Below are 25,783 nucleotides of genomic sequence, written 5' to 3' on the forward strand. Positions count from 1 at the left end.
CTCCTCTTTGGCCTGGTCTTTGATCAGGTGTTGATGCTGCTGCCGTCTGCCGGGGCCGTCTCTCAGCTAAGTATTTCCACAGCCCCATGCCACAGTTTGATTTCTCCCCAGATATTGCACTTAAAAGTCTCTAGAAGCAGCGGCAGCCCGGCCAGCCCGGGCAGCATCTTAAATATTTTCCAACTGCGGCATTTTCTCTACACTCTGCCCTTATCTAAAGTATGCAAGCCGGGGGTACTGGGGGTACTGGTACTGGTACGACTACGACTACACGAGCAATGCAAATTTGTTAAGTCATTTTTGTTTGTGGTTCTCACGCTGCCACACCGCCACAAAAACAGCAACAGAAACGCCGTAAGGTCCATTTTTCATACACATATGTATACGATTACTATACGATTGGGAGTCAGTTTCCAGCAAATAAATAAATAAACAAAAAAGAGTCAAATCAATTTGACAATTTGAACATTTGGCACATTTGCTAGAACACGACTTGGGGGCACAACCAGATACAGATACAGATACAGCCACAGAAATGGCAAGGCAAGAGACCCAGCGCGCCGGACTGTCAGTTCGATCACCTTAGGGGTACAGCATACATGAATATACGAGTATTGTATGTAATTCTGTTGATATGGCAATATACAGTAGCCCATATCAGACAGAACTTGCGGCGATATACAGTGCAGGGCAGATGAATAGGATACCTTAGCATTTGGATATAAAAATTTAAATTTATTCTGTAGATTTTAGTACGGGAAAGTAGTTTTACATATTACAGGATATTATTCAGTAATCTATTTTATCTATTTCCCCTTCTTATTTCCCTGTCCCCCACTGTGCGAGTACGTACCTTTTTATGCAAGCTACTATTCTAAATGCCCGGCTCGTTGTGCGTCTGTCTGTCTGTGTGTCTCACTTGCCAAATCTATGCAAATGAAACAAGCCAAAAACTGAGAGAAACAAGAATGGGCCGCAAAGTAGGGGCAACGAGACAAATAAAATAAAAGAAGAGAAAAAAAACTGTCGCAGTGACAGGTTGAGTTTGGCCTGAGTTTGAGTTTGAGTTTGGCATTAGCCAAAGTCCAAGTGCGCCTTCGCCTTCGCTTCGTCGCGGCGAGAGATTTACGAGGCGGGCACGCCAAATGTGTTTACACTTTGTCACCCTTCTGTCAGCTTGATTTATTCGTTTGCAGATAGCCAGCCGGCTAAAAAGCCATGCCAAGAGCGGCTCAAATTAAAATGCAAGTATGGCCGGAATGCAGGCCCAGGCCATGCGGCTAGAATGAGCGAGCGAGCGAGTGAATGACTGATTGACTTAAGTGGCCAACTGACAAGTGGCTTTAATCAATCGGTGTGTCACAGAGTGGTGCTCTGTGTGAGTGTGAGTGTGTGTGCGTGGCCAGAGAAATGGAGAAACCAAAAATGAAATCGAAATCAAGGCAGGAATAACTTACACACACTTTTCCTGGAACTTCTGACTTATCAACTTTCTTTCTGTCTATTCTGTCTCTTTCGCAGTTAACCAACACTGACAACCATCTTGGCTTAGCCAACACTCGTCGAATTAAGGCGCTACTCTGGCGCTTCAGGCTCAACAAATGATCGGCACTGAGGATATGTCCGCATCGGCTGGCATGGATATAAGCGAATCCTTTCGTGCCGAGGATCTCTCCAAGGCGGACTTCTTCGACTTTGTCACTGGCCCCGACATGGGCATCGGCATTGGTGTGGGCGTCGACTCCTTAGGCGTCAGCCTCCACCAACAGCAGCAGCAGCACCATCAGCCCCACCAGCAGCAGCAGCATCACAGTCAGCACAACAGTCACACCGCCAGCCACGTTCAGGTGGTGCACCAGCCAGCCATCTCCATCTCCACCCAATCACCACAGCAGGCCCTGTGCGGCGGTGGTGCGAGAACCAACAGCAGCATGATCCATGATGGCGGGGGAGGTGTTGCCGGAGGAGGGGTACCCGTTGGCAATCGAAATGGCAGCAGCAATGGAGGGGATCCCACGTTACAGGGCTATGAGGTAAGTCGCAGATCATTCACAGGGAAAAATGCAAGAAATGAAATTTAAAAATCTAAAAAAAAAATATAAAACAAGAAGGAACGTGTGAGTCGCTTCTGGGGACGCGACTCTACTTATACCCGTACTCAGTCAGTATATACATTTTTAAGCTTATGATTTTTTAGAATTTTAAAATAAAAAAAAAAATTTTACATATTACATTTTTTTGCTAAATCTGTTATCTACATCTACAATGTATATTTTACATCTAACATGTAGATTATAGATGTACCATTCATATTCTACATCTTCTCCGCTAGGGGTTGCTCGCGCACTGAACGCGGCAGAGTGTGCGAGCGAGAAAGAGATAGCTAAAGTGTCTTTGGCAGGGGGAGGCAGGGGGAGGCAGAGGAAGCAACAAAAAATTAATTTCTTCATTCTGGCTATATTTATGATCCGATCTGATTCAGATTCGGCAATCTGATAGATATGGTAATTTTCTACGATACTGTGCCTGCCACAGATTTTCGTCCTTTGTGTGGGCGGAAGGGGGCGGGGCGAAATTTTGAAATACACTTGTAGCAGTGTGATATCACATGAGTCTGGAAACAAAATTTGGTTGCTCTAGCTTTTATAGTCTCTGAGATCCAGGCGCTCATCAAGACGGACGGACGGACATGGCTATATCGACTCGGCTATTGATGTTGATCAGAATATATATACTTTATGGGGTCGCAAACGCTTCCTTCTCTGCGTTGCACACATCCACTTTTACCACAAATCTTATATACCCATTAACTCTTTTTTGAGTACGGGTATAAAAAATAATAACCTACCCAAACCGATATGTTGCGATATTATATAGTACTAGCAGACCCGCGCGCTTCGCTGCTTACTAAGTGCATTAATTGTTTAGGAATCGAACTTTTTTCCTCAAGAATCCAAACCAACTTTTTCTGATAGATATGGAACTTCAAAATTTTTTAAAGAACTATGGTTTTTTTCTATCATAGAATTTTTTTTAAAGAATTTTTGAAGTCTAGTATGTTTTAAAGCTTTATTCAGAGGTAGCGTTTCTTTTTTTCACATAACTCTAGTATCTTACGACTGGTTGTAAAGAACTTTACTTTTTTGAAAAGATAATTAAAACAGCTAAAAGCTAAACCCAAATTCTCTTTGCAAAAATGATGATTTTTGTGCGGTATTTTTTACAAAATTTTGGCTTTAAAAACTCAAGAAAATCAAAAATTGTATCCCGTGTTCTCTATTTTTTGTGTATAGCTGCATTAATTAGGCGTCGTTTAAGGTATTCCTCATTAAAATCTATAGAGATACTTTGAAGCTAAAATTCGTTAGCCAAACCAAAAAAATTAAGAAAAAATACCTTTTGGAAGGTTGCGGGCCCAACTACCGATTCTCTGGCTATCATTTAAAAACATCATGTAATTTGGTGCACGGGTAGCTAAGATAGCCACTTACACACAGATTTTTTTCTACAAATTTGTAGTAAAGATTTCACTTATTTTAAATGCTGCTATTTTTCTTCTTATCCTTTCAGTTCTGGCACCAGGACAAGGACAACAGTCGCCTCGACTCCACCTCCATATTCGAGGACCTGGACCGCTACTGCTGGCAACAGCAGCCGGTCACTGCCAGCGCCGGCAACAGTGGAACCACCAATACCAACCAGCCCAGTCCCACATCTCCTCAGTCGCACCACCACCACCAGCAACAGCAGCAGCAACAGCATCCACATCCACACCAACAACAACAGCAGCAGCAACAGCAGCAGCCTAATCCCAGCAGTTCCTCGGCCGCCTCCAGTGGGGCGGGCAGCAGCAGCGACACCATCAGCAGCCTGGACACCACCGACGGACAGATCTACACCCTGACAGTATTAAACGGCGGCGAGCCCTGGCTGAAGCGCTCCGAGGCAGAGCAGCTGCCGAGTTCCCTCGATCTGGACAGTCTCCTGGGCAGCTTTCCGGGGTACATCAAGTCGGAGTATCCGTACGATGACAGCGGCTTCAGCACAGACGGCAAGGATGTGATCGTGAATGGGGCAGATGGCAATGGTCTCAGCAGTATTTCCCAGGGCCCCCCACAGACGCTGCCCTCGCTCGTTACAGCCATCTCCATTGCGGGGGGCAATGACTTGGGCCAGCAGTTGGCCCAGTTCCAGAACAACAACAACGACTGGCATATGGCCGATCACAATGCCGACACGGAGCAGAGCACGGCGGAATCGCTGCTGCGGAGTGCGCTCCAGGGAAAGGGATACGCCAAAGGTCTGCACATGCAGAACGGCCTGGCCATGCCCGTCGTCAAGGAGGAGGACATGCGCCGGCTGCTCTTCACGGACGATGCTGCCGATGCCCTGGGCTTTGCCGACTCCACGCTGAATGCCGCCCAAATGTTTGACGAGGCTCAGGGCATGGCTGGTGTCCATCTCACATCCCAGCAGCAGCAGCAGCAGGTGCAACAGCAACAGCAGCAGCACAATGGCAACGCCAACATCATTGTGGACGATATGTTCCTGTCGCTGGAGAACGCCTTCAGCGATGACTTTGAGAAGATCAAGCGGATCGCCAACGAGGTGCAGCAGTTCTGCACCGGAGGCTCCTCCACGCCCACTCCAGGCACGGACTACAGCAGTGCCAACGATGTCCTCATGCAAATCTCACCGAATGCGACGGCAATCGCGACGGCCAATCAGCTCCAGCCGCCGCAGCCATTAAAGCCGGAAGTGAGTACATCGACACCGCCCACGGGTGGAGCAGCCTCATCCGATACTCATCATCCTGGCAGATCTGGCAGCGGCATCTCAAAGCCCAAGAAGCAGTACAAACGGAGCAGCAGCAGCAGCACCACAAGCAGCAGCAACAACAACAACAACAACAACAATCCCAATGTGGCCAACAACAACAGCAGCAGCGGAGGAGGAGGAGGGGGAGCACTGGGCGTGGTCATGGGCAGCAGTGCGGGAAGTGGCAGCTCCTCCTCCAGCGGCAGTGCCAGCAGCAGCAGCAACAGTCCGCCCGCCAACTCAAGCGGCTCCGGCTCGTCCGCCAGTGGCGCCAGTGGCGGTGGTGGACAGCGGAAGGAGCGCTCCCTGCACTACTGCTCCATCTGCTCGAAGGGATTCAAGGACAAGTACTCGGTGAATGTCCACATACGCACCCACACGGGCGAGAAGCCCTTCGCCTGCTCCCTGTGCGGCAAGAGCTTCCGGCAGAAGGCACACCTGGCCAAGCACTACCAGACGCACATGACCCAAAAGAACAATGGAAACCTGATCAAGGGCAGCTCCTCCAAGCACCCGAGATCCAGTGGCGGATCATCTGCTGCAGCGGCCGCAGCGGCCGCAGCGACAGCATCCATCAACCAGCAGCGTCAGATGACTCCGTCACTGCCTGGGATGATCAGCAATCCGAACACGCCGCCTGGCATCCTGCCCCCAGCGAATGGCCTGCTCACGAATCGGTAGTTCTACGGCAGAGGTACCCGCAAAACGAAACTATTTCTTGTTCCTTACTCACAAAAAACACACATACACCTACACACACACACACACACAACGATAAAAGCTAAATGAAAACTACACTACTCGTACATACTATATGCAACTCGAATACATACACATACTCCTGGAGGGATATGGGGAACCATCCACAGTCCACTCCGCCTCGAATTTATGTCATTGAAGAATTCCTATATTCAGCTTTCTGTGCAATTCCTATACCTATACCAACACTCGAAGCACTTCCAAATAGAATACTCAACTTAATGTACATTTAATGCCTAAACCAACCACAAATTAAATTTAAATGTGCCAAATTTTGAAGATTTTAATTAATGCTACTACCAGATAGAACCTACAATTAAACTAAATAGAGATACATACGTTATAGAGATATGTAAATGTAATCAAGCTAATGAAGCAATTCTACGCGTGGTGATATCAAAGTGAGGCCAAACGCTTCCCTGCTAAAGGAAATACTTACCCTACAACGTCCGACATACATACACACCTACATACATATAGTACCATATAGTACCATATTCTCCACAAAACTTCTTCAGACTCCCAAAACGATGCGTGTTTTTTTCCTGTAAATTGAAAGTATTTTGTTTTTCTTAGTTGCATTGCCCAAATTAGCATAATTTTTGTTTGCTAGTGTAAATGTATATAATTAATTAACTAATTAACTAATTATATCGAATTAGTTTGTAAAGAGCCAGCTAAGGGAATGCCAAATGCTTGAGATCAAAGTTCAAGAACACTGACCCAGGGCCAGTCTTTATTTTTCCTGCCACAAACTTTCCAGAATTTCTCTCCTCCTTCAAGTTTTGATCTGTTTGATCTCTTGGGCCCCCAGTGTTCTCGCAGACTTCGAAGAGGCATTCATCTTCAGTAGAGGAGGGCACAAGCATAATAATTATGTATACAAATAAAAAATCTACGCGTTCAAACAGCTGTCAAACGAATGCGAAAAACTCAACTTGCACTTGCCATTATTTTTGTATTTGATAAAAACTCGAATCGTACGACATATTATAAAACAAATAATAATAACAAAATAGTGCCCCTAAATGTATAGATAACGAGACGGGTAGAGAGAGCGAAGTAAGCGTAGGTTAAGCTTAAACTAATGGTTAATTAAACTGCCAATTATTTTGTGATAGTTTTTAAAAAGGAAATTCCATTATAATATATTATGTAAGTGCATATCTTCAATGGTGTTTGGGTTATGTAACATTTAATCGATTTGTTATAAACTGTGTGTAAACTTTTGCAATACGTGTAGTATTTTCTCTTCTAATTTATTGAATTTAATAGTTATATGTACATACATACGACAGCTAGCGAGCGACGGAGAGAGAGAGGGAGGTCGTTCGATCCTTGTTTTATATTGAAGCCTAGGCTAAGCCACACACATCAACAAAAAATCTTAGTTAAATCTTTGTTAGTTATTATTTATGCACACACACAAACACACACACAGACAAGCACTCGAACACACACACACACATATCCATTCGCGGTTAAGTTTTGCATTAATATTTTTATTAGTATTGCAAGCATTAAAAAATAAAGAAATCTAAAACGTTTTATTGACAATTAAGATTCGCTTCGCTTCGTGTCTGCATTGATCCTGCCTTGGGTTAATTAGTTTCAACATCTGCCGCTATGCCACTCGTTACGGCGCGTCTCTCAAGATTGAAATAATTTTCTCCAATAAAGGAAGGCACATGAAAGCTCATGCAGCTGCGCATGTCAACCGGAGACGCAGCCGGGGCTCACGGGCTCACGGGCAGGCGGCACTTGTCTGTCAAAATCAAAGTACTTCGTACCTGGCTACCGCCACAGCCTGGGAGCATCAGTGCCTCATTTGGTGGATGGCCGCAAATGCGTGTGCCGCATGCGCCAAATGGCCAAACGGCCAAACGGCAAACTGCTAACGCCAGCAGCAGCCATCAGCGTAGATTAGAGAAAATTTTTCACCCGAAGAGATCAGGCACCACACGACCGAGACACAGACTGATGCCTCTGCTTCAGCTTCAGCTCAAGCTGCTGCTGGTGCTGCTGCTGTTGCGGCAAAAAGTCATTTGAGATCGAAACATGTCGATTAGGGAATTTCAAGAGGCGCCAGTGGCCGTCGCACAGGTGGCTAACATCATGGATGCCGCTGCCACAGTCCGTGGCACCTTTGGGGGAGCTGCAACAAGCACGCGTCTTAATTGCTTTTGATGTTTGAACTCTGAGCCAGGCTGCGGCATACGTACAAGTATGAGTATGAGTATGAGTACGAATACGACTACGAGAGTATATTTGCACAATGAAAAATCTGAGAACAGGCAGCCCAATCTCGTGGAAACGAAAGTTATCTGCGATGGCTAGTCAAATGTCCATAAGCCTGGGCCATAAAAAGATTAGAGGGACGCGATGCCTTCATTTAACTAGCCGCCTCGTCTGTATATGCAGTCTATGCCGGACCACCTCCAGTAGCCAGACGATTGAGGAGAGCGCCGACATAAAGGCGAAACCATACCAGACATACTGCAGATCCATTAACTGCATGGCCCGGAACGATCTGAGGGGACTCAGGTCGAGAAAGTGCAGTTCCCCTGCCTCGATCAGCTCCGAGAAGGCGCTCTGCATCCAATGCGAGGAGAGGCCCGTTTCGGCCAGTTCCATGATGAGCGTGAGAATCGGTTCCATGAACACTGAATTCTCATGGATGGGAAAGCCGAACGGTATGTTATTGAAGAAGCAGAAGTCGTCGCGCATCCGGAACAAGGGCTTGGAGAAGACCTTCTGCTGCTCGGCGACGACCATCCACTTGGTGGTGTGCATCATGTAGCCGTACCGGGTGTTGAAGGAGTCGCGCAGACTGATGTAGCGACTGAATTCCGGCACCACCATGAACATGGACTCGTACTTCCGGAGGTCTGCCAGTCGCCCAATCAGCTCCGCATATTCCGGTGTCCAGGCCACCACCTTCAAGCGGGAGGCGAATAAATCATCGTAGTTGCGGTAAGGCAGCTCCTTTGGCGCAGCGGTCACGTAGGCGGAGAAGTAGGAGTTGTACCAGGCCGTGATGAGTATCCCCAGCACGCAAATCTCCAGGTAGATGCCACGCACCAGAGATGGGGCGTGAAAAACCTCAACGAACGACTGCCCCAGCACTCCCCGCAGGCAGCTCTCGTGCAGCAGGAAGTCATACGGAGCCACACGATACCCATGCAGCCGCAGAGTCATGGCCAGCAGAGAGGAGATCACCACCAGCGTGAAAAGGACCACCAGGAAGGCCTGCAGTTCGAACACCCTCGTATAGTACTCCGGAGTGGGGACATCCGCCTCCACGGGCAGCATTAGGCACCAGTTCATCTGCTCGTACGGATAGGTGAAGCCGACGGGCGGTATGGTTGGAAATGTCAGTGACATCGACATCTCCACAGAGTTGTTCCGCACAGCTGCCACCGTCTGCATGGACGGGGCAAAGACAGTCGGCAGCGTCGACAGAAGCGGCTGGACAAAGCTGAAATTGTATTTCCGCTGAAAGACGTCCATGAAGTGGCCAACGGTGCCCTCGTACACCACTTTGCCCCGTTTGTAGTAGGCTATCATGCGTGGCGCAGTGCCGCCAATAATAACGGGCATCTGGTAGCCCAGGAAGTTGCGCAATCGATTCTGAAACACTTTCAGCGAAGAATTTGGCTCATAGAGTGCCTCCTCTATATGGAGATTGGGAAAGGGCGAGTAGCGGTAGAAAGTGTGGGTTCTCTAGGGGAAAGGAACGAGGAAATATCCTTATTTATTTAAATCCTCGATTTTTCGTTTACCCACCTCGTGATCCGCAAATAAGGCCAGGACATTCAGCATCTTCATATTCCTGCAATGCGAAAACAATTCCAGGAGCAGTCCTTCACTGGCCACATCCACTTGCATCAGAAATATGACCCTCGATGTGGTCATGTGTCTGAGATTGGCCACCAGCGCCTTGAGCAAGCCATCGTGCTCCTCCAGCCTTGCGCCGCTCAAGTAGACCACAGACACCAGTCGATTGCTGATGCTGTTGTGCAGAAAGTAGCTTACATTCTCATCCAGCTGTAGCACAGGGACCCTCAGTTCATCCATTAGTTCCATGGCCAAAGTGCTGCCATTCCAAGCCTGATCCGGCAGCGTGGCATTCCGGTTCTTCATCAGCAGCAGGTAGTCAAAGGGCGACTCCTGTCGTATCCTGCCCAGCAGTTGCACAACCTTTGAGGCATTCCCCCCCAAACAAAGCAACCAGAGGCAGCCAAGGATCAGACCAGGACAATCCATCACGAGGGACGAGGCTCAACTGCATGACACTGATTGATGCCGCTGCACATTTAAAGGGTTGCTAATGAATCCGCCGACGACGACAGCTAATGGCCAATTCCAATTAGAAGACCGTGTTAACAAGTGCCGAACAGGGAAAAAAAACCAAGAAAAAAACATATTTCCCTTGGGACTACAAGGCAACAACTGAAATAATTAAATGCACGCCAGTGTAGGTACGTGTACACGTACAATTGTTGTAAAACAAAGGAAAGGTTATATCTACATATATGAAGTGATTAAAGCCAGAGAAGTAAAGACTCTTTTGAAAGAAAAGTAATGAATACTTTGATTAATATTAGATAAGAGATACTTTATTAAACGTGTCATGTGCTTCGAAAAAGTTTTTACCACCCGCATGGGTTCTTATTTCACTTTTCTCCGAGTGTAATAAAAGCGAAAATCGATTCTGTCGCACACTAATTTCTATACAACAAAATCTGCATGGCTCTCACCCTGATTCGCTGACGATAGAACCACATCAGCTCCCAAAGAAACACCAGAGTAGCCACAGCCAACATCAAGCCAAAGGCCTGCGAAATATGTTGCAAGTCCATCAGTTGCATGGCTCGAAACTCCTTGGGCTTGCCCCGATCGACCAGACTCAACTGACCCGCCTTGATCATTTCCGTAAAGGCCATTTCGCGCCAGTGGTTCAGCAGGCCCGTTTCCAGCACTTCCTGTATGAGGCGGTCAAGGGCCTCCTGGAAGATGCTGTTCTCCTTGATGGGAAAGACAATGGGAATGGCGCGGAAGAAGCAAAGATCCTCCCGCATGGTGAACAGGGGAGAGCTGAAGACCTTCTGCTGCTCGGTGATCAGCAGCCACTTCTCCAGCGGCAGCATATAGCCATATTTCGTATTGAAGGAGTCGCGCAGCGCTATGAACTTTTTGTAGTCCGGCTCGAGCTGAAAGATGGACTCATACTTCTCCATGCTGCTGAAGTAGTTCAGAAGTACACGGTACTCGGGTGTCCACACCACGACCTTCGTTTGGGAACGCGCAATGCTGTCGTAGCTGGTGAAGGGTGGGCGTCGCGGTGCACTCGTCACGTAGGCGGAGAAGTAGGAGTTGTACCAGGCGGCGATGAGAATGCCCAGCACACAGATCTCCAGGTAGATTCCTCGCACCAGAGGGGGCGCGTGAAAAACCTCGACAAAAGACTGTCCTAGCAGTCCCCTCAGGCAACTGTTGTGCAGGAAAAACTCATTTACCCGCACACGATAGCCATGGAACCTCAGGGCCAAGGCCAACACCAGAGAGATGGCCATCAGAGCCAGGAGAATGAGCAGAAATGCCGACCAATCGAATACCATGGAGTACAGTTCGCTGCGTGGAATCTCCTCCGGGACAGGCATCATCAGGCACCAGCTCAGCAGCTCGAAGGGATACGTATAGCCGATGACGGGCCTCTGCGGATAGATGGCCGCCAGAGCAAACTCGGCACTTCCATTGCGCACTGCCCCAATGAGTTGTAGAGCTGGCGGGATGGCGGACTCGTTAAACGGATGCGGCTGCACCAGACGACAGTTGAACCGCTGCTCGATGCACTTCATCAGATTGCCAACAAGTCCCGTATATATTAGCTCCCCATCGGCCCCCCGATACACGATCAGACGAGGCGCAGACCCGCCCACCACAATGGGCAGTCCAAAGCCATGTAGATCCCTCAATCGAGGCGGGAACAGTACGGAGGTATTCTCGAGACGTCTCTCGATGAACTGCAGAATGGGGAATGGCGTGTAGCTGTGGATGACGTGGCGGGATTCCTGCAGAAAAAGTTTTATAAGTAAAAACTACATTTTACTGGCCATTTTGTTTCACCTTAAAATCCTCATCAAGGACCAGGACATTGAGGAATTCGTGCAGCCAGCACCATTCCAGCAGCGTTTGCACTCGCATCTTTTGCTTTCCCATCACGAAAATAATCGGAGCCGTGTTCAGCATTCTCAAATTCAAGTGAGTAAGCTCGAGCAATGTCTCGGGAAAGTCATTCACAAAACCGATGCTCAGGAAGTTCCTCGAATGATTTTTACGCAGATTATAGTCCACGTGAGGGAACTGCTCGTCAATCTGAATGACAGAGACCGGCAGCTGCCATAGCCTCTTCAGCCAAACGGGCTCCGAATTTCCCAGCAGCAGAACAAACTCAAAGTGCAGTTCGCTTCTGAGTTGCTGAAGAAACTGCAACTCGAAGCACTGCCAGCCAGGACTCTGGATAGCCACCAGGATTAGCTGAAAGAGCGCCAACTGCCTCATGCCGTGTGCCTGCTGGTACGTTTCTGTGGCAGGAGTGTCCTGCCGCAGTCCCTTTTATGCAGACCAGACCTCAAAACACCCATTAACCTGCCGCCCCGCCCCACGGGCCACGAATAGTGAGAGTCATAAATTAGCACACAAAACACGTGATGTTTTTGCACAGAACGTTTTTACGAGTATGCCATGATTGGATATATTAGTCATCCGTCATCAGATGTACTGGTCGGAATACGTTTGGTTATTCACGGGATACTGCTCGCCGATGGCGCACAGATTCTTGTATTGGATATCACGACGCTTGCAGAGCGTGCCCGCTTTTAGGGCGCTCTGGTAGATGGCCGTACGCTTCATGCCGACCGTGGAAAAGCAGCAGCTCAGGTAAAAGTAGTGGACGCGGTCCTCGGTGTATTTCATAGCAGCACAGCCCACAGCCGTGTTGCGTTCCGTTATCAAAAGCACTGCCCTGTATGTCGATCTGGGGATTACAGGAATGGAATGTGATTCGAAACATTCTAGGAAGACGCATTCTTAGACCCTACCTAGAATCCTGACGTTCTTCGAGATACACGGATTGCGCTCTGGTCACATATTGTCCCTCCTTGAACCACGTTGACATTATTTTGAGAACCACGTCTTGGTTTTGCATTTCTTTTCCCGTATAGCCTTCGCTGTCGAAGATGCTGCCAATGTTGGGGATACTCGGCGATGTCATACAGGGGCGCGGCAGGGGAATGCAGGTCAGGAGATCGGCCTTGGCAAAGTATTCGAGCTCTTCGGACCAGTCCATGCGAGCCATCCTACCCGCAGGCAGCAGATATCGCGTCAGTCCGGTGGCAGCCTTATTCCGAAATCGATTGAGCGCTGCCAGTATTTCCCTTTTGTGGTGTCGTAGGCTCACAAATTTAGCCATGGGATTGCATTGAAAGCTGTGGTTCTAGGAGAAGGATGGGTATACGATTGGCACAGCCCCAAGAAGCTATTTGATTTTCATATATCTACGCTTTTCAGGCAAACGACGTTGTTCTCTCCACAGTATGGCAGATCGCAGTATGTTCTGGCGTCAAATTTGAATCCCGACACACCAGTCAACCATCCTGCCAGCAAAAGGATCAGCGTCAGGCAAGTACAGCCTGCGGACATCGTGGTTGGAGCACTTGGAGCAAACTGAGCTTCGCCCTGATGGACGGCTTGGCCTTTATAGCCGAGAATTTTCTCTGCAAAATATGGTCTGTTCCATTATTGGTTTTTGTCGGATCTGGTAGCCTTTCTTCGAATTTTTTCAGCTGGCCAACTGTTGCCCACAAACGGAACTAATATACCTTTACGATAATATCTATCACATGAATCAATATTCATATTTCAATATCAGTTGTTTATTTAACTAAATAATAAGCACCACAATGCTATAACATTTAATGGAAAATATTTTCCATGAAAATTTCACAACTGAAATGCATTTTAAAATAGAATTTCCCTTCAGCACAGCACCATACTTATTTCATCCATAAGCAGCTCTCGACGAGTTGCCACAACTCGCAGCAAAAAAAAATGTATAAAAATGAAATTAAATTAAGAAAATAATTGCGGAACGCATCGCAGCCATAACTGAAATGAGGCAGAAATCTCGTTGGACCGATGGATCACTCTTAATGAGGAGCGGCAGCAACATTGCTCATTATACGAGTTGTATGTACATATATAAATTTTTCAAGCACTTGTAACTTTTGCTGCACTCCACTCGATTTGGCAGATGCGTCAGCACTTGACCCGCGCACAGACTCAGACTCCTCCGTTTCCCATTTGTAGACTCTTTGCCATGTCACATGCACCATGCCTCATGCCCCATGCCTCATGCCCCATGCCTCATGCCCCATGCTTGTTGTCCGCCAAATTGAGTTGACGTTGACGTAATGCCCCGCCACTTGACTGAGTCTCTTTTTTGGCTTTGTCTTTTTCTGGCTGCCTTTTTTTTATATTCCGTTTCTTTATATTTTTGTGGTTTTTGTTTTTGTTTTTTTTATGAAGTGCATCAACGTCTGGGGCCGCCTTGGTCGGTCAATTAGCTGCACATACCGAGAGTATCTCTCGGGTCGAGCGCAAAAAGAGTGGCAGCGTGGTGAGCTTTACATGGCAGGGCTGCAAATTTTGTTGATTTCTTCTCTTCGTTTTCCTTCTTCTTTTTCCCATCAGTTTTTATCTCCAGTTTTTTTTTTTGGCTGGAGGTCACGTAGAGTCTTTAATTGGCTGGATTGCGTACGAGATGACAATTTCCTGAGAAGAGCCTCCAGAGTTCATAAGTGCTCGAGGGCATTCTTATAATCTTTTGCAATGCTGAAACCTCATTCGGTCCACTTTTAATGTAGTTCTAAAAAGCATAATCGTAAATGCAAACACTGGCTGCCCTCAGAATATTAGTTTCAAACTTCTAAAGTGGGATAGCTAGATATTTTGAACTACTTTCAAACACCCTTGTTTACCTCTGTGAAACTCCCCAATCATTATGTTCGCATTCACAAGATTTTAGGTATTTTCAAACTTCCATCTGTTACTTATTTGTTGGTCCATTCATCTGCAAAATATCCAGAAGTTTTTCCCTTGTTTCGCCTCAAGTATCTTTCCTTTTTACAACCGAAAAATGGTGCCTGAACATTACAACTTCCTGGCGATCATAAGCTAAGATCATGGCCCCATTCCATTCGGTTTGACAGGCTCTCTGCTCGCACACAGATTTACACATGCCCCCGGAAAGTAACATATACATAGATGAGGAGTGCAGTGGGAGTGCGGAGTGCGGAGGACAGATACAGCTCGAACCGTAATGCCGCAAGTGATCGTACATCCGACTGTTTGGGGGACTGTTTTGTTGTCCAGTTGTTGTTGCTGGCCACGAGACATGCACGAGCCATGGCATACGCCACCACCAACTCCAGCTCCTCCCCAGACAAGAGTTGGTGGCATGCACCAAAAACGGTAGCCTTTTTTGGGGGAACAACAATGAGGCCGGACCTCGGACCTGGTCTCATTGAAAAGCGAAAGATGGCCAAATAGAAAATGGTGAAAATGGCAAAAGGCCAAAAGCGGACTGACAAAATATTTTTGTATATGATAAATGGCACAGTTTAAAGTAAGTCGAGCACTTGCAATTGTCCATGTCCATGCATCATGCGGCGGCACAATGTAAATTTCCATTGCCGCCGCTCTGACCATTTGTGAGTGTTTCTGCGGTTGCGGCTGCGGCTGGGCCGGTCCGGGCCGGTACTGATGCCTGGCTGGCTAATGGTGCCACACTAACCATAGTCCAGGCCATAATCTAGTACATTTTTCGCTAGGCCGTCCAGTCCAGAGTTGCCTGATTTATGAAAGGGTCTCATAATTTACCACAAATATGGTCATAATTTTTTTTGGCTTTTACTTTTTGGGGGGTACTGCTGCTGGTCTCTGCTAATGAAGCGGCAGCCGCCAGAAAAGCCCCCCAAAAAAAAAAAGAAACCAAAGCAAAAGCAAACGGAGACAAAACCAAAAAAGAGTAACAAGAGTAAAGAAAATTTTCAGCAAAGAAACTCATTTAAGTGGATGGACAGCCGATGGCCACTTGTTGCCATCGTTTCCTAGCAATCAGCAGCAGCAGTGGTGGAACGTGTCATTCCTAACAGGCCAGGACCAGGCCAGACCAGACCGAGCCGTGCCTATAATCATCATCAACATTACCAACTAGCCTCAGCCTCAGCCTCCAATGTGGAGCAATCACGTCCTGGACGGTACTGGACTGTACGGGACTGGCCAGGGGCCCAATGTTCCAGCCATGCTTCAATAAATGTCACTCCTCAAGCTTTGCATCTAAAAATTGATGACAATAATTTGTTGCATTCGCCCGAGGGGGTGTGGCCTGCTCCGATCTGCTCCGATCCGCTCCAGCTTTAGCTCTAGCTTCAGCCCAAAATTGTCTTGGACAGACTGAAGCTGGCTCGAAGCTGCCACTGCTGCCACTGCCTCTGCTGGCACTGCTGCCACTGCTGTTTTCAACACAATTTATACAAAGTGTCGCAGTTTTTGGCGCTTTGCATTTGTTGCTGACAGACTGCCAGACTGCCAGACAGCAGCCGTGCCCCAGCCATGCCCCCTGCAACGGTTTGCACTTTGCCGAATACAAAAATGAAGCATAAATTTCGTCATTTTGTCACAAGTCGTTTGTATGCGATACCCAGCCCGGATAGAGGCAGGGTTACGGGGCGGAGGCTGGGACTGGGACTGGAACTTGGGCTGGGCTGGGCTGGGAGTTGATTGCAAACCGATTTGGGGAATTGTTCCCCCCACAATTCCATAAAAAAATCAACACACACTCCTCTAAGACCTAAGCAAACCCCAACCGGACTGCACTGCACTCGGGCTCGCAGTCGAACTCGGTCTGGAGTGTAGAGGCGCTTTGATTTGATTTCGATTACACATTTTTCAATTTGATAAATTTATTGAGCTCCGGCTTCCAAACAAATCGCCTGCGATGCAAGATAAGAGCCAGGAAACTTAATACACCGAATATAATGAATCCTCTGGCATGGGGGCAACGAGTAGCATCTCATCTCCAGCTTCTGGCTCCAGCTTGTTGGCCATGGCCAATGCCACATATATGGCCATGGCCTGGCAATCGCCTTGTAAATGGCATCAATTGCGACCTTTTGCCATTCTTACGGAAACATTTCGCTAATGAAACCGATACCTCAAATGTCAAGACACGATCCGGTTCGGTACGGTTCGGTTTGCTTCGATTCGGTTTAGGTTCGTTTTTGGCCTGTGGTCAGTCGCTGTCGCCCGCCTTGCTCCTGGCCAGTGGCAACGGCCTGCAGCATTTACCACATTCTAGCGAACTTATGGCAGCCATAAAAATGTTAAGCACAAAACATTTGCCACATTGGCACCTTTTGGCCAACAAAAAAAAAAAACAAAAAACTACAAAAAGAAAAAGTAAACGAAAAACGATTCAAAGAGCAAAAGAAATGGAGCACGCACGTGGCAAATGCACCCAAGGCGAAATTGGATGCTCCAGCTTCTCCATAGTGATCGCAGCTGCAGTTCGTTATGCGGAAGCTGAATCCAATCATAATTTGAAGACGGTTTTTTGTCGGTTTGGTGAATTTATGAAGACTTTCCAGAGCTACTTTCCACAGCTATCATAGGAATGGTGCGAAATGTAATTACTACTGAAGTGCTAGAGCATTTGTTAGAAGGGGTTACTTGGGGAACGAAAAGCTTATTTGGATAAGTAATTCGAATTATAAAAGCATACGATTTACAAGTTAATTTCCAACCATATTATGAGGGTATGAAATATATGGAAAGGGAGAAAAAAAACCCATATCCTCCCTCGTACGCCCACAGCCAAGTCATAATCCAGCTGCAGCTCTGTCTATAAGCCTTTTTACAAGCTCTACTTGAGCAATTGGAATTATATATATTTTGCTGCCTCGCTTGATTATTTCTTTACAAAACAGACAACTTGGAAATTAATAAAAAATAATTTGTTAACAGCACACACTTGATGCCAAAGCAAAGAGATGATGCTTGATGGGAGTTAGCGTACTGTGGCTGTGGTGCCCCAAAGAAAACACGTCAAGCAATCATTCAAAGCTGTCGCAAAGCCGTGTACCGTGGACCAGGGATCGGGGAACGGGGAACGGAACCCATGTTGGAGTGTGCTGTGGCGTGGGCGTGCAGCAGGGGCAGCAACAAAAGATCTGTGGACACATAAACAACATGCGACGCTCAATGTTGGCTGGACGCCAATTTCGTGGTACTCATGGGAGCCCAGAGCAAACCAAAGAAACATATAAACGACTCGGCCACGGGTACGAGTACGAGTGCACATACGAGTACGAGTACGAGTCCAAGTATACGTGTTTAAACAAATACAATTTGCAATTATATGGCAAGCAAATCAAGTTGAAATCAGCATGCGATTTCCACCTGTGGCCGGCGTCATAATTCGTGGCTATGTTTTTGGTCATAAATCTAGCGATTTACAATTTTTTTGTTGTTGTTGTTTTTGTTTTTGCCTTTCTGCTGGTTTTTGTCTCTCGTTTTGGGAAATAGAGAAATATACAGAAATGCATTTCGTGGCACAGCGGGCCTGGACTTGGACATGGACATGGTTGGTGGCTGTGGCTGTGGCTGTGCCTGTTGCTGCGACTGTGGCTCTGGCTCTGGTTCGTGTACACTGTACAGCAACAAAAGGCACCACACAACTGCTCCTAATGGCCATTATGGTCATTTCGTTATCACTTGCAACAAAGCAGGCCCAAAGCGGCAACAAGGAAACGTTGCCACAGCCTCTCAGCCAGTCAGCCAGTCAGTCTCGATGCTAAAGCCGAAGGAAGCCCAACCAGTAACCAAAGTCCGAACCGTGATCTGCTGACAGTCATAAATTTGCATAGATTTTGCAATGCAACAAATACAAATGGAAAATGGAAAAATCTTAAGCTAAACACTGACAACAACAAGAAGATGAAAATTATTTATGATGACGCTAACGAGCGACGACAGGTGGCGCTACGCACTCTCCCCACATCCACTCTTTCTCTCTCTCTCTGTCTCTCACGCACGCACTGTGATAACGCTGAGTGCGTGGCTGTAAATTGATTTTACGGCGCCGCCCGTGTCCAGGCCCCAGGCCTCAAGCCCCAGTCATCTCTCTAACCATTCAGCTTGTCTAAATTATGCAAAAGACAAGTGAAAATTTGCGTTAAGCGGAGTTTTTCCTCAGCCACAGCTTCCCTTCTCCCCTGTCTCTATGACTTACTCACTCGATCTGTTTTAGAGACGGGCCGCATGCATCAACATTTTTACAAATATTAAAATTTTAAATTTCAGATTTTGTATAATTTTTAATTTAATTTTATTTTTTAAGCACACACAAATATTTTTGTTTCTTTCACGGAAACTCACGAAACAGTGCAGAGATCGGGCACGAAGGAAATCCCCGATCCATTCGCTGGCATCTCTAGTGTCTCTTCGGTTTCCTCTCTCTTTCCACAGACATCTCCCGCTGTCAATGGGGTATACTATGCATTATATAAAATCGGCTTGAGGGATTAGCATCGCGTACGTATACTATACCGACTATACTATATGTAATTAAAAGTGAAATTGTTTTGCCTGCCAAGTTGTCCTAACGAGTTTCCCCCCTCCAAACTGCAGTTTTGCTCCACGATATGATTGATGGATGAGTTTGAGTTTGTCATGCAAATTTCAACAGTACGGACCGTTTCGTTCGTTGGTTCGTTGGTGCACTGATGATGATGTTGGCTCTGGAGCAGGAAACCCCTCCTGGCCTCCAACCAACATAACAGCAAAACCATCTATGAGTCGCGTTTGGGGCTAACGAGCGGCGCGTGGTACCCAGTGGAGGTCTGGTTCGGTTTTTCTTAGCCATATTCTGATATCATAAATATGAAGCTGTTTTTATTAAAAATTTCCTGATGCCCGAGACCTGGCCTAAGCCATTGCCGCATGTGTGTGGCATATAAATTGCATTGCGCTGGAATTTTAATGACAGCCTTTGGAAATTAATCTAACGCGTTCGCCGGCAAGGCAACCAGAAGAGACCTGAGCTCTGGCGCTGACTCTGGCCCAGTCCCACATCAACATCTTGTTGGGAAACGAGTTTGGAAAATTGTCGCAGATTGTCGTTGCTGTGGCTGCTATTGATTGTTAAGTGATTTGCTGGGCTCGGCTTGTCTTGGCTGGGGCCGAAGCCCTGCCAAAGAGATGCGGAGGGAGATGCGGTGGGTCTCTCCTCCACCCAATGTGATCGGTATCTGGGGAAATAAAGAAGCCACCGGCTGTGGATGCGGCGGCTTTCACTTGTCCCGCATTTGCATGGAAATTCCGCGCCAATTTCAGCGCAATTAATCGCACAGCCGAGTCCGATCTAGAGACGCCCCCAACCTGGATCCCCATCCTGGGCAAAAAAAAAAACAAAAGCAACAAAAAAACCAGTTGCTGCTCATTTGCATGGCGGCTTAATTAAAACAGTCTGTGGGTGGGTGCATGGGTTGGCGTTGGCCTGGTGGGTTCGTTGGTGGCTTGCCATCATCCACTGCCTAGCTTTTCTCTCTCTCTACCTCTGATCCTCTCTGTGGCAGCCACCGCTCGTCTTTATTTATGTGAAAATTTCGTGGCACATCTGCCCGGCCCCCATTTAGTCAACGGCAAAATTTACTCGCTCATAATTTAGTCAACGGCAGGAGAAGAAAAAAAAAAGCAGACAACGCTGAAACTTTCATGGCCAAAACGGTGGCAAGAGTGGGCGAGGAGCCATGTGTCAGTCATGGGAAAAGCGGAATCTCTCCGCCGATGGAGCTGACTGATTGAGTACACTAATTTCCAGGAAAGGAGGGTCCACCAACTGCCTGTGATCAGAATGTTCATTTTCAATAAAAAATTTAGTCTTAGAGTCTAAATATATATAAATTTTAGTATTGTGAATATTTTAGGGTTTAAGTCGTAAATTTAAATCCACCAAGCTATGGGCTATGTCTATCAAGAGTTGAGCTAAAAATGAATACAAGATTCGATTGCTCAATGTAATAGTTTCACAAAAGTTGTCATACGTTGGTTAACCTTGCAGAGCAGCTGAATGATATGCAAGATTGCATATGCAAGCGCATTCCGCTTTATAATTAGATCTGAGTTGAGTGCTTTTACCCGTCCAGCCCGTCCAGACAGGCATCTTGTCAGGGGCTGGCTAATAGATCGACCATCGTTAATGTGACAATTGAAATGCTTTCGGTTTTGTTTTTGTTTCTTTTTTTTCCATCCAGGCCTGAACGAATTCGGTGGCAACAAGTAGAGGAAATAGCCCAAACCGAACCGAACAACGGCAGCAACAGGAACAGCGACAACGACAACGACAGAAAACGTTGTCAATTGATTTTCTGCACTATTTCAATTTGACCTGGCCCCAAAGCAACGGTAGCCGGAGGATTGGTTGATGCCGGAGTCGCCGAGTTGCCGAATCGCAGAGACAGTGCAAAATGAAACGAATTAACAATTTGATGTAACTGTGATTTTTTTGTTTTTTTTTTTTGTTTTTGTTTCGCTTTGGCCACAGTTGCTCGCACACGCCCTCAACGAAGCGAATTCAAAAGAAATGCTTATCGTGCTTCAAAGAAATCCAGGCAACGGCAATGCCAACGACTGGCCAGCCACAAAACATGAAATTGAAAATGCCAAACGCTAAGAAACCCCCATACCCGTACCCGTACCCGTACCCATACCCCATACCCGTACCCCACTCCGCACCAGATCGACAATGTAGAGCTTATAGTAAAACTGTAACGAAACCCGATTGAACCCGCCATGGGTGGCGGTGGCTTTGGCTGTGCCTTTTGCCAGAGCCACAAATATAACAAGTAAGAACAATAAAGCGGACATTTCGACTATGGGATACCCGCTAATTGGGCGCTATCTATTATAGATTTCGAATATTTGTTTGCGATTTCAGAGCATATTTCGATACAGCTTTACAATGGCACGCTGCAACACTCAATATCTTCACGATCCATGGATCTGTTGTCTTCTGTGACATTTAATATACCTCTTGGTGATCTACGAATGCCGGGTACTACAACAGCAAACGGCGGACCTGAACCTGGGGACATGGACAATAACATGTACGAAAAAATTTCATTGCTGGTGCTTTTGCTGCTTTTTTTTTTTTGCTCTATGGCGGCCGGCCACGATCCCGATCCGGGCCGTGGCCGAGCGAAAAAATCTCTGTCAAAAAATCGCTGGCGGGCAGCTGCAAGGCCCTGCCCAAGCACATCCTCACGAGGCAACACCACCAACAACTGGAGGAACAACAGCAACAGCAGCAACATCGACGACTACGACAACAGCAGCGACAACAAAAGGCCGAAAAAAAAAAGAAGAAATAATTAATATGCCTCAAAATATCCCGGCCAGGTTTTATGACAGGCGGCAGGGTTTCGAAGGGAGACTGGGTGGGATGGGGGTGGGGGACAGGAACTGGGACTGGGGGATTCATGCAGCTGCAACTCGGATGCTGGCCGCTGGACGCCGTTGGCGGCAGGAGCCGTAGCTGTAGCTGGAGCAGCAGTTTAACTAACGGCTTCTGTGCTTGTTGTGCTGCCGTTTCCGCATCTCGGTGTCGCCTCAGAATGTGCACGATTTTCCCTCAGATTCAATTTCAAGTGCAGCAGTGGCAGTGGCAGCAATAGTTGCTACAGCTGCAACTGCAACTGCAACAGCAACAGCAACAGCAGCAGCAGAGGCAACAGCAGCAGCAAGCGCCGCTATTAAGTCGACGACAACAACAAGCAATAACCCTAACCGATGGAGCCGCCAGCGGTGCTCGTCGGTGTTTTGCCTGCTTGCCACTGTCTGCCGCGCTTCTTGCCGAGATTTCTATCTTTGATCTCTTACTCCACATGGAGCAGTCTCCATGGTAGCAACAGCAGCCTTTTGCCGCATTATGTGGCAGGGCCAGCCAGTGCTGTCTGCTTGTTAAATTGCTCATTTAAACCATAACGAAATGGTCTGTGTGCTTCGGGGTCTAGTCTGGTTCGATCTGCTCCAGAGCATGTGCCTTCCTAGAACTGGCCTCGGCACTTGTCTCTCGCTCTCGCTCTTCCCCGCCCGTTCCAGATGGCAGTGCAAATTGCTTGGAGTCATGTTGCCAAAGGCATTTTTAATTAGCATCCAGCGGAAATTAGTGGGCCCAACCTCAGAGAGGGACCTGCTCCAGTCGCCCAGGCCCAGACCCAGGCCAGACCCCGAATAGATTTGTCTGCCCAGATCCCCTCCCATCAAATGTTAGCATTTCGCGATTTGCGTCATAAGCCTGCGTCAACATAAATTACGGTCTCTGGGTATTGGAATTTATCGGTGACACTGCGATAACGAGCATTGTCCGAGAGCGCGGTTCGTTCGGCCCCCCGACAGCTTCTCAAGTGGCCACGACACACGCAATTATATTTGATATTTTTATGGCATACGAGTATTATTATGTGTTTTTGCTCTCGGCTCTCCCTGAAATCAACAGCTCCGCAGCAGGCTAGTGTCATGTTGACATAGAAAGCTGACAGAGACAATAAGCGCAAAGTTTAGCGTTTTTTCGTCCAGCTTACAATGAAAGAATTTGTCCATAATTAAGAAGATTGGCTAGGGATGGGGTAGATAGATAGCAATGATAGCTTCAGTAGGTATGAGTAAAATCTCAGAGAAAGGTAAGAGCTGGCTACCAGCTATAAGTATCCAATAGTTTACTTTATTACCTTCAAAAAATCTGCATATCTCTGCACGGCTCATGCCAAATTGATGTCACAAATTCCAATCATAAATCAAGCAAATTATTATTATTTTTATTATTATTGGCCAGCAGCACATCTGCGACAACGAAAAGGGGAACAGAAACATTGGAGCATACATATATGTACATATGTATGAGCCACATATAGAGATATCTCTGAACTACAGATCGTAGAACAAGCGCCAATCTCTTTGCTCTTGCTCTTGCTCCTCTCTCTGCCACTCCTTCCTCTCTAGGAAAAGACCATAAATCATGACAATACCCCAAAGCCGGCATCCCCATCGACATTGCCACAGACACAGCCATCCTCCATGCTTCACTGGACAATCATAATAATCACAGCCGGCTGCCGCACCAGCAGCAGCAGCAGCATCATCCAGGGAAACATCCAGCAGCAGTCGCAGCAGAAGCAGCAGCAGCAGCAGGAAAAACAGCAACAAAAGCTACTTACTATGTCTATGTCAAGCCGATATGCAACTGATAAAAGAAAAACTGGCCAGCAAATATATAAAAAAAGCGACAACTCGAGCCGCAGAAATACCCTAAGCTTTGAAAGGAGTATCGAAACATTTGGCTAAGCCAAACAAAATCCTGATAAATTGTTTGGCTATTGGTAGACGAAAATATGGTTGAAGATTTCTTGTTGAACATTTCTTCAGCAAGATTATTCTCACAGAGGGAAAAGAAATGAAGAGATATGTGTTTTAAATGAAAGAAAAGTTTCTTCAACTGACTGGTGTAAATTATATTCAAATTTAATTAGTATTAAATTGGGGGTTTATTATAAACTAGGGAAACTGCCCGATTTCGTAAGCGTAATTAAGACAGGGTCCCATTTTCGTTTCCCCAATATTATGTTACTGGGAAATTATTTAGATAAATATGAAGAAAATAGAAGAGTGCTAAGAGTTTTCCAATCTGTACTCGTATGCTCTTCAGATTAATTTCGCGTAATTCTTTCTTGCGTCTGAATCATTAAGCGTATTAAATCTTCGTTGTGGCCGGCCATCCGCAGAGTTTTTCCTACCCATTGATTGTTTTCTTTGTTGCGCCTATTTTCCATCTCCATCGCCTGCTCCCCATCCCTGGCAAGCAGCAGGAAAATTGACAATTGCGCACCTGCTTCATTTTCCTCTGCTGCTGTGGCGGCTACTTCTGCGGCTTGCGGCCAACAACAATGCCACTGCCAATGCCGCTCGGCCATCGTCTGGCTAATGGCATTTAACGGTCACCAAAATGCCCGCTGTGTAGCAGTAAACTTTCCAAAAAAAAAAAAACAAAACAAAACAAAAAAAAGCAAAGCAAAAACAACAAAAAGAAAAATCGTAGGAAAAAAAGCCAAAAAGAAAAACTATATATTTATGTGGCCATCGAATGCTGGTTTATGGCTAATATCAATACGGATGCTCGCGTGCGCGCATTCAGATTTACATTGTAACGCAAACAATTTGCATAATGCCGGGGATACACACATACATATGTATATATACGTCTATCTATGAGCATGGGCATAAATATTTCATAAATTGCATAAACCAAAGGCTCGGATCGCATTGCGCATTGCGCATTTGCTCTAATTGTATGCTAATTCGGCCATGCCCCAAATAAATCAAATAGGCCCCCTGCACCCCCCCCTTAGACAGTATGTACCCTCTCGGCATGGAGCTGCTTGAGTTATGAGTGGGTAGCCCTGCAGCTGGTCGGCATCCTTTGTTCGGTGGCTAGCCAGTCCAGTCCTAATTAAAAACTGCTTATGGGGCCTATCAAACGGCCATCACTGGGCCAATTAAGCGCTGGCCAGCGCAAAATATAAGAAATAAACCCCGACCTGACCAAAAGATCAATGAGTCGTTGATGAAGTTGTTTTGATAACAACAACAGGATGACAAGAAGGAGGAGGAAAGGCTGGTGGGGCTGGTGGGGCTGGTGAGGCTGTGGCCCTGCCTTAAAAAACGTGCGCAATTTATCTAAATCAGTGCAGGGAAAGAGAGCTCCAGCTTAACCTTCTCTCTCTCTCTCTCGCTCTCTCTCTCTCTCTTTCCCTCTGACAATTGGCATGGCAGCAGCAGCCATGGCTTCTGCTTTTGCTGGCCAAGATAACCATCATAAATGCATTGAAATGTCATTGCCAACTTGTGCTATCAGTCCATGGGGCTCAGTTGGAGGCTCAGGGGCAAGCTACCCAAAAACAGCCACAGCAGCGATGGCGATAATAACAAGAAGTCGGACCCCAAATCGATGGGCATGGGTTTGGCCTCGGACTCTTGCCTCGGGGAGAGGGGCAGGCCAGGGGCAGGAACTGCCAGACAGAGAGCAGCA

At 46.9% G+C, this 25,783-nt stretch overlaps 4 protein-coding genes across 5 annotated transcripts in view; 1 reads left to right on the forward strand and 3 right to left on the reverse strand.

Moving 5' to 3' along the window:
- LOC111065679 (putative uncharacterized protein DDB_G0277255) overlaps positions 1-7,051 on the forward strand; it is a 68,522-nt gene extending 61,471 nt beyond the window's left edge. For both annotated transcript variants that reach the window (XM_022353987.2, XM_022353988.2), the window contains 2 exons: positions 1,522-2,033; positions 3,571-7,051. In XM_022353987.2, the coding sequence (XP_022209679.2) occupies positions 1,602-2,033; positions 3,571-5,499 (2,361 nt within the window). In that variant the 5' untranslated portion in view covers positions 1,522-1,601 and the 3' untranslated portion in view covers positions 5,500-7,051. The remainder of the gene's footprint in view (positions 1-1,521; positions 2,034-3,570) is intronic.
- Positions 7,052-7,965: 914 nt separating this feature from the next.
- LOC111065633 lies at positions 7,966-9,843 on the reverse strand. Its single transcript, XM_022353889.2, has 2 exons — positions 9,364-9,843; positions 7,966-9,300 (listed from the first exon to the last, which is right to left on the reverse strand). Exons 1-2 carry the CDS (start codon positions 9,841-9,843, stop codon positions 7,966-7,968), a joined length of 1,815 nt encoding a protein of 604 aa, XP_022209581.2.
- A 370-nt stretch (positions 9,844-10,213) lies between these two features.
- Positions 10,214-12,211, reverse strand: LOC111065588. Its single transcript, XM_022353826.2, has 2 exons — positions 11,707-12,211; positions 10,214-11,651 (listed from the first exon to the last, which is right to left on the reverse strand). The coding sequence occupies exons 1-2, from the start codon at positions 12,139-12,141 to the stop codon at positions 10,302-10,304; spliced, it is 1,785 nt and encodes a 594-aa protein (XP_022209518.2). The 5' UTR covers positions 12,142-12,211; the 3' UTR covers positions 10,214-10,301.
- An 82-nt stretch (positions 12,212-12,293) lies between these two features.
- LOC111065589 (allergen Tab y 5.0101-like) lies at positions 12,294-13,310 on the reverse strand. The gene is made up of 3 exons (XM_022353827.2): positions 13,141-13,310; positions 12,681-13,075; positions 12,294-12,616 (listed from the first exon to the last, which is right to left on the reverse strand). The coding sequence occupies exons 1-3, from the start codon at positions 13,279-13,281 to the stop codon at positions 12,352-12,354; spliced, it is 801 nt and encodes a 266-aa protein (XP_022209519.1). The 5' UTR covers positions 13,282-13,310; the 3' UTR covers positions 12,294-12,351.
- Positions 13,311-25,783: the final 12,473 nt, after the last annotated feature.

This window comes from Drosophila obscura, unplaced genomic scaffold, assembly GCF_018151105.1.
Source record: "Drosophila obscura isolate BZ-5 IFL unplaced genomic scaffold, ASM1815110v1 contig_192, whole genome shotgun sequence".
NCBI classification, from domain to species: Eukaryota; Metazoa; Arthropoda; class Insecta; order Diptera; family Drosophilidae; genus Drosophila; species Drosophila obscura.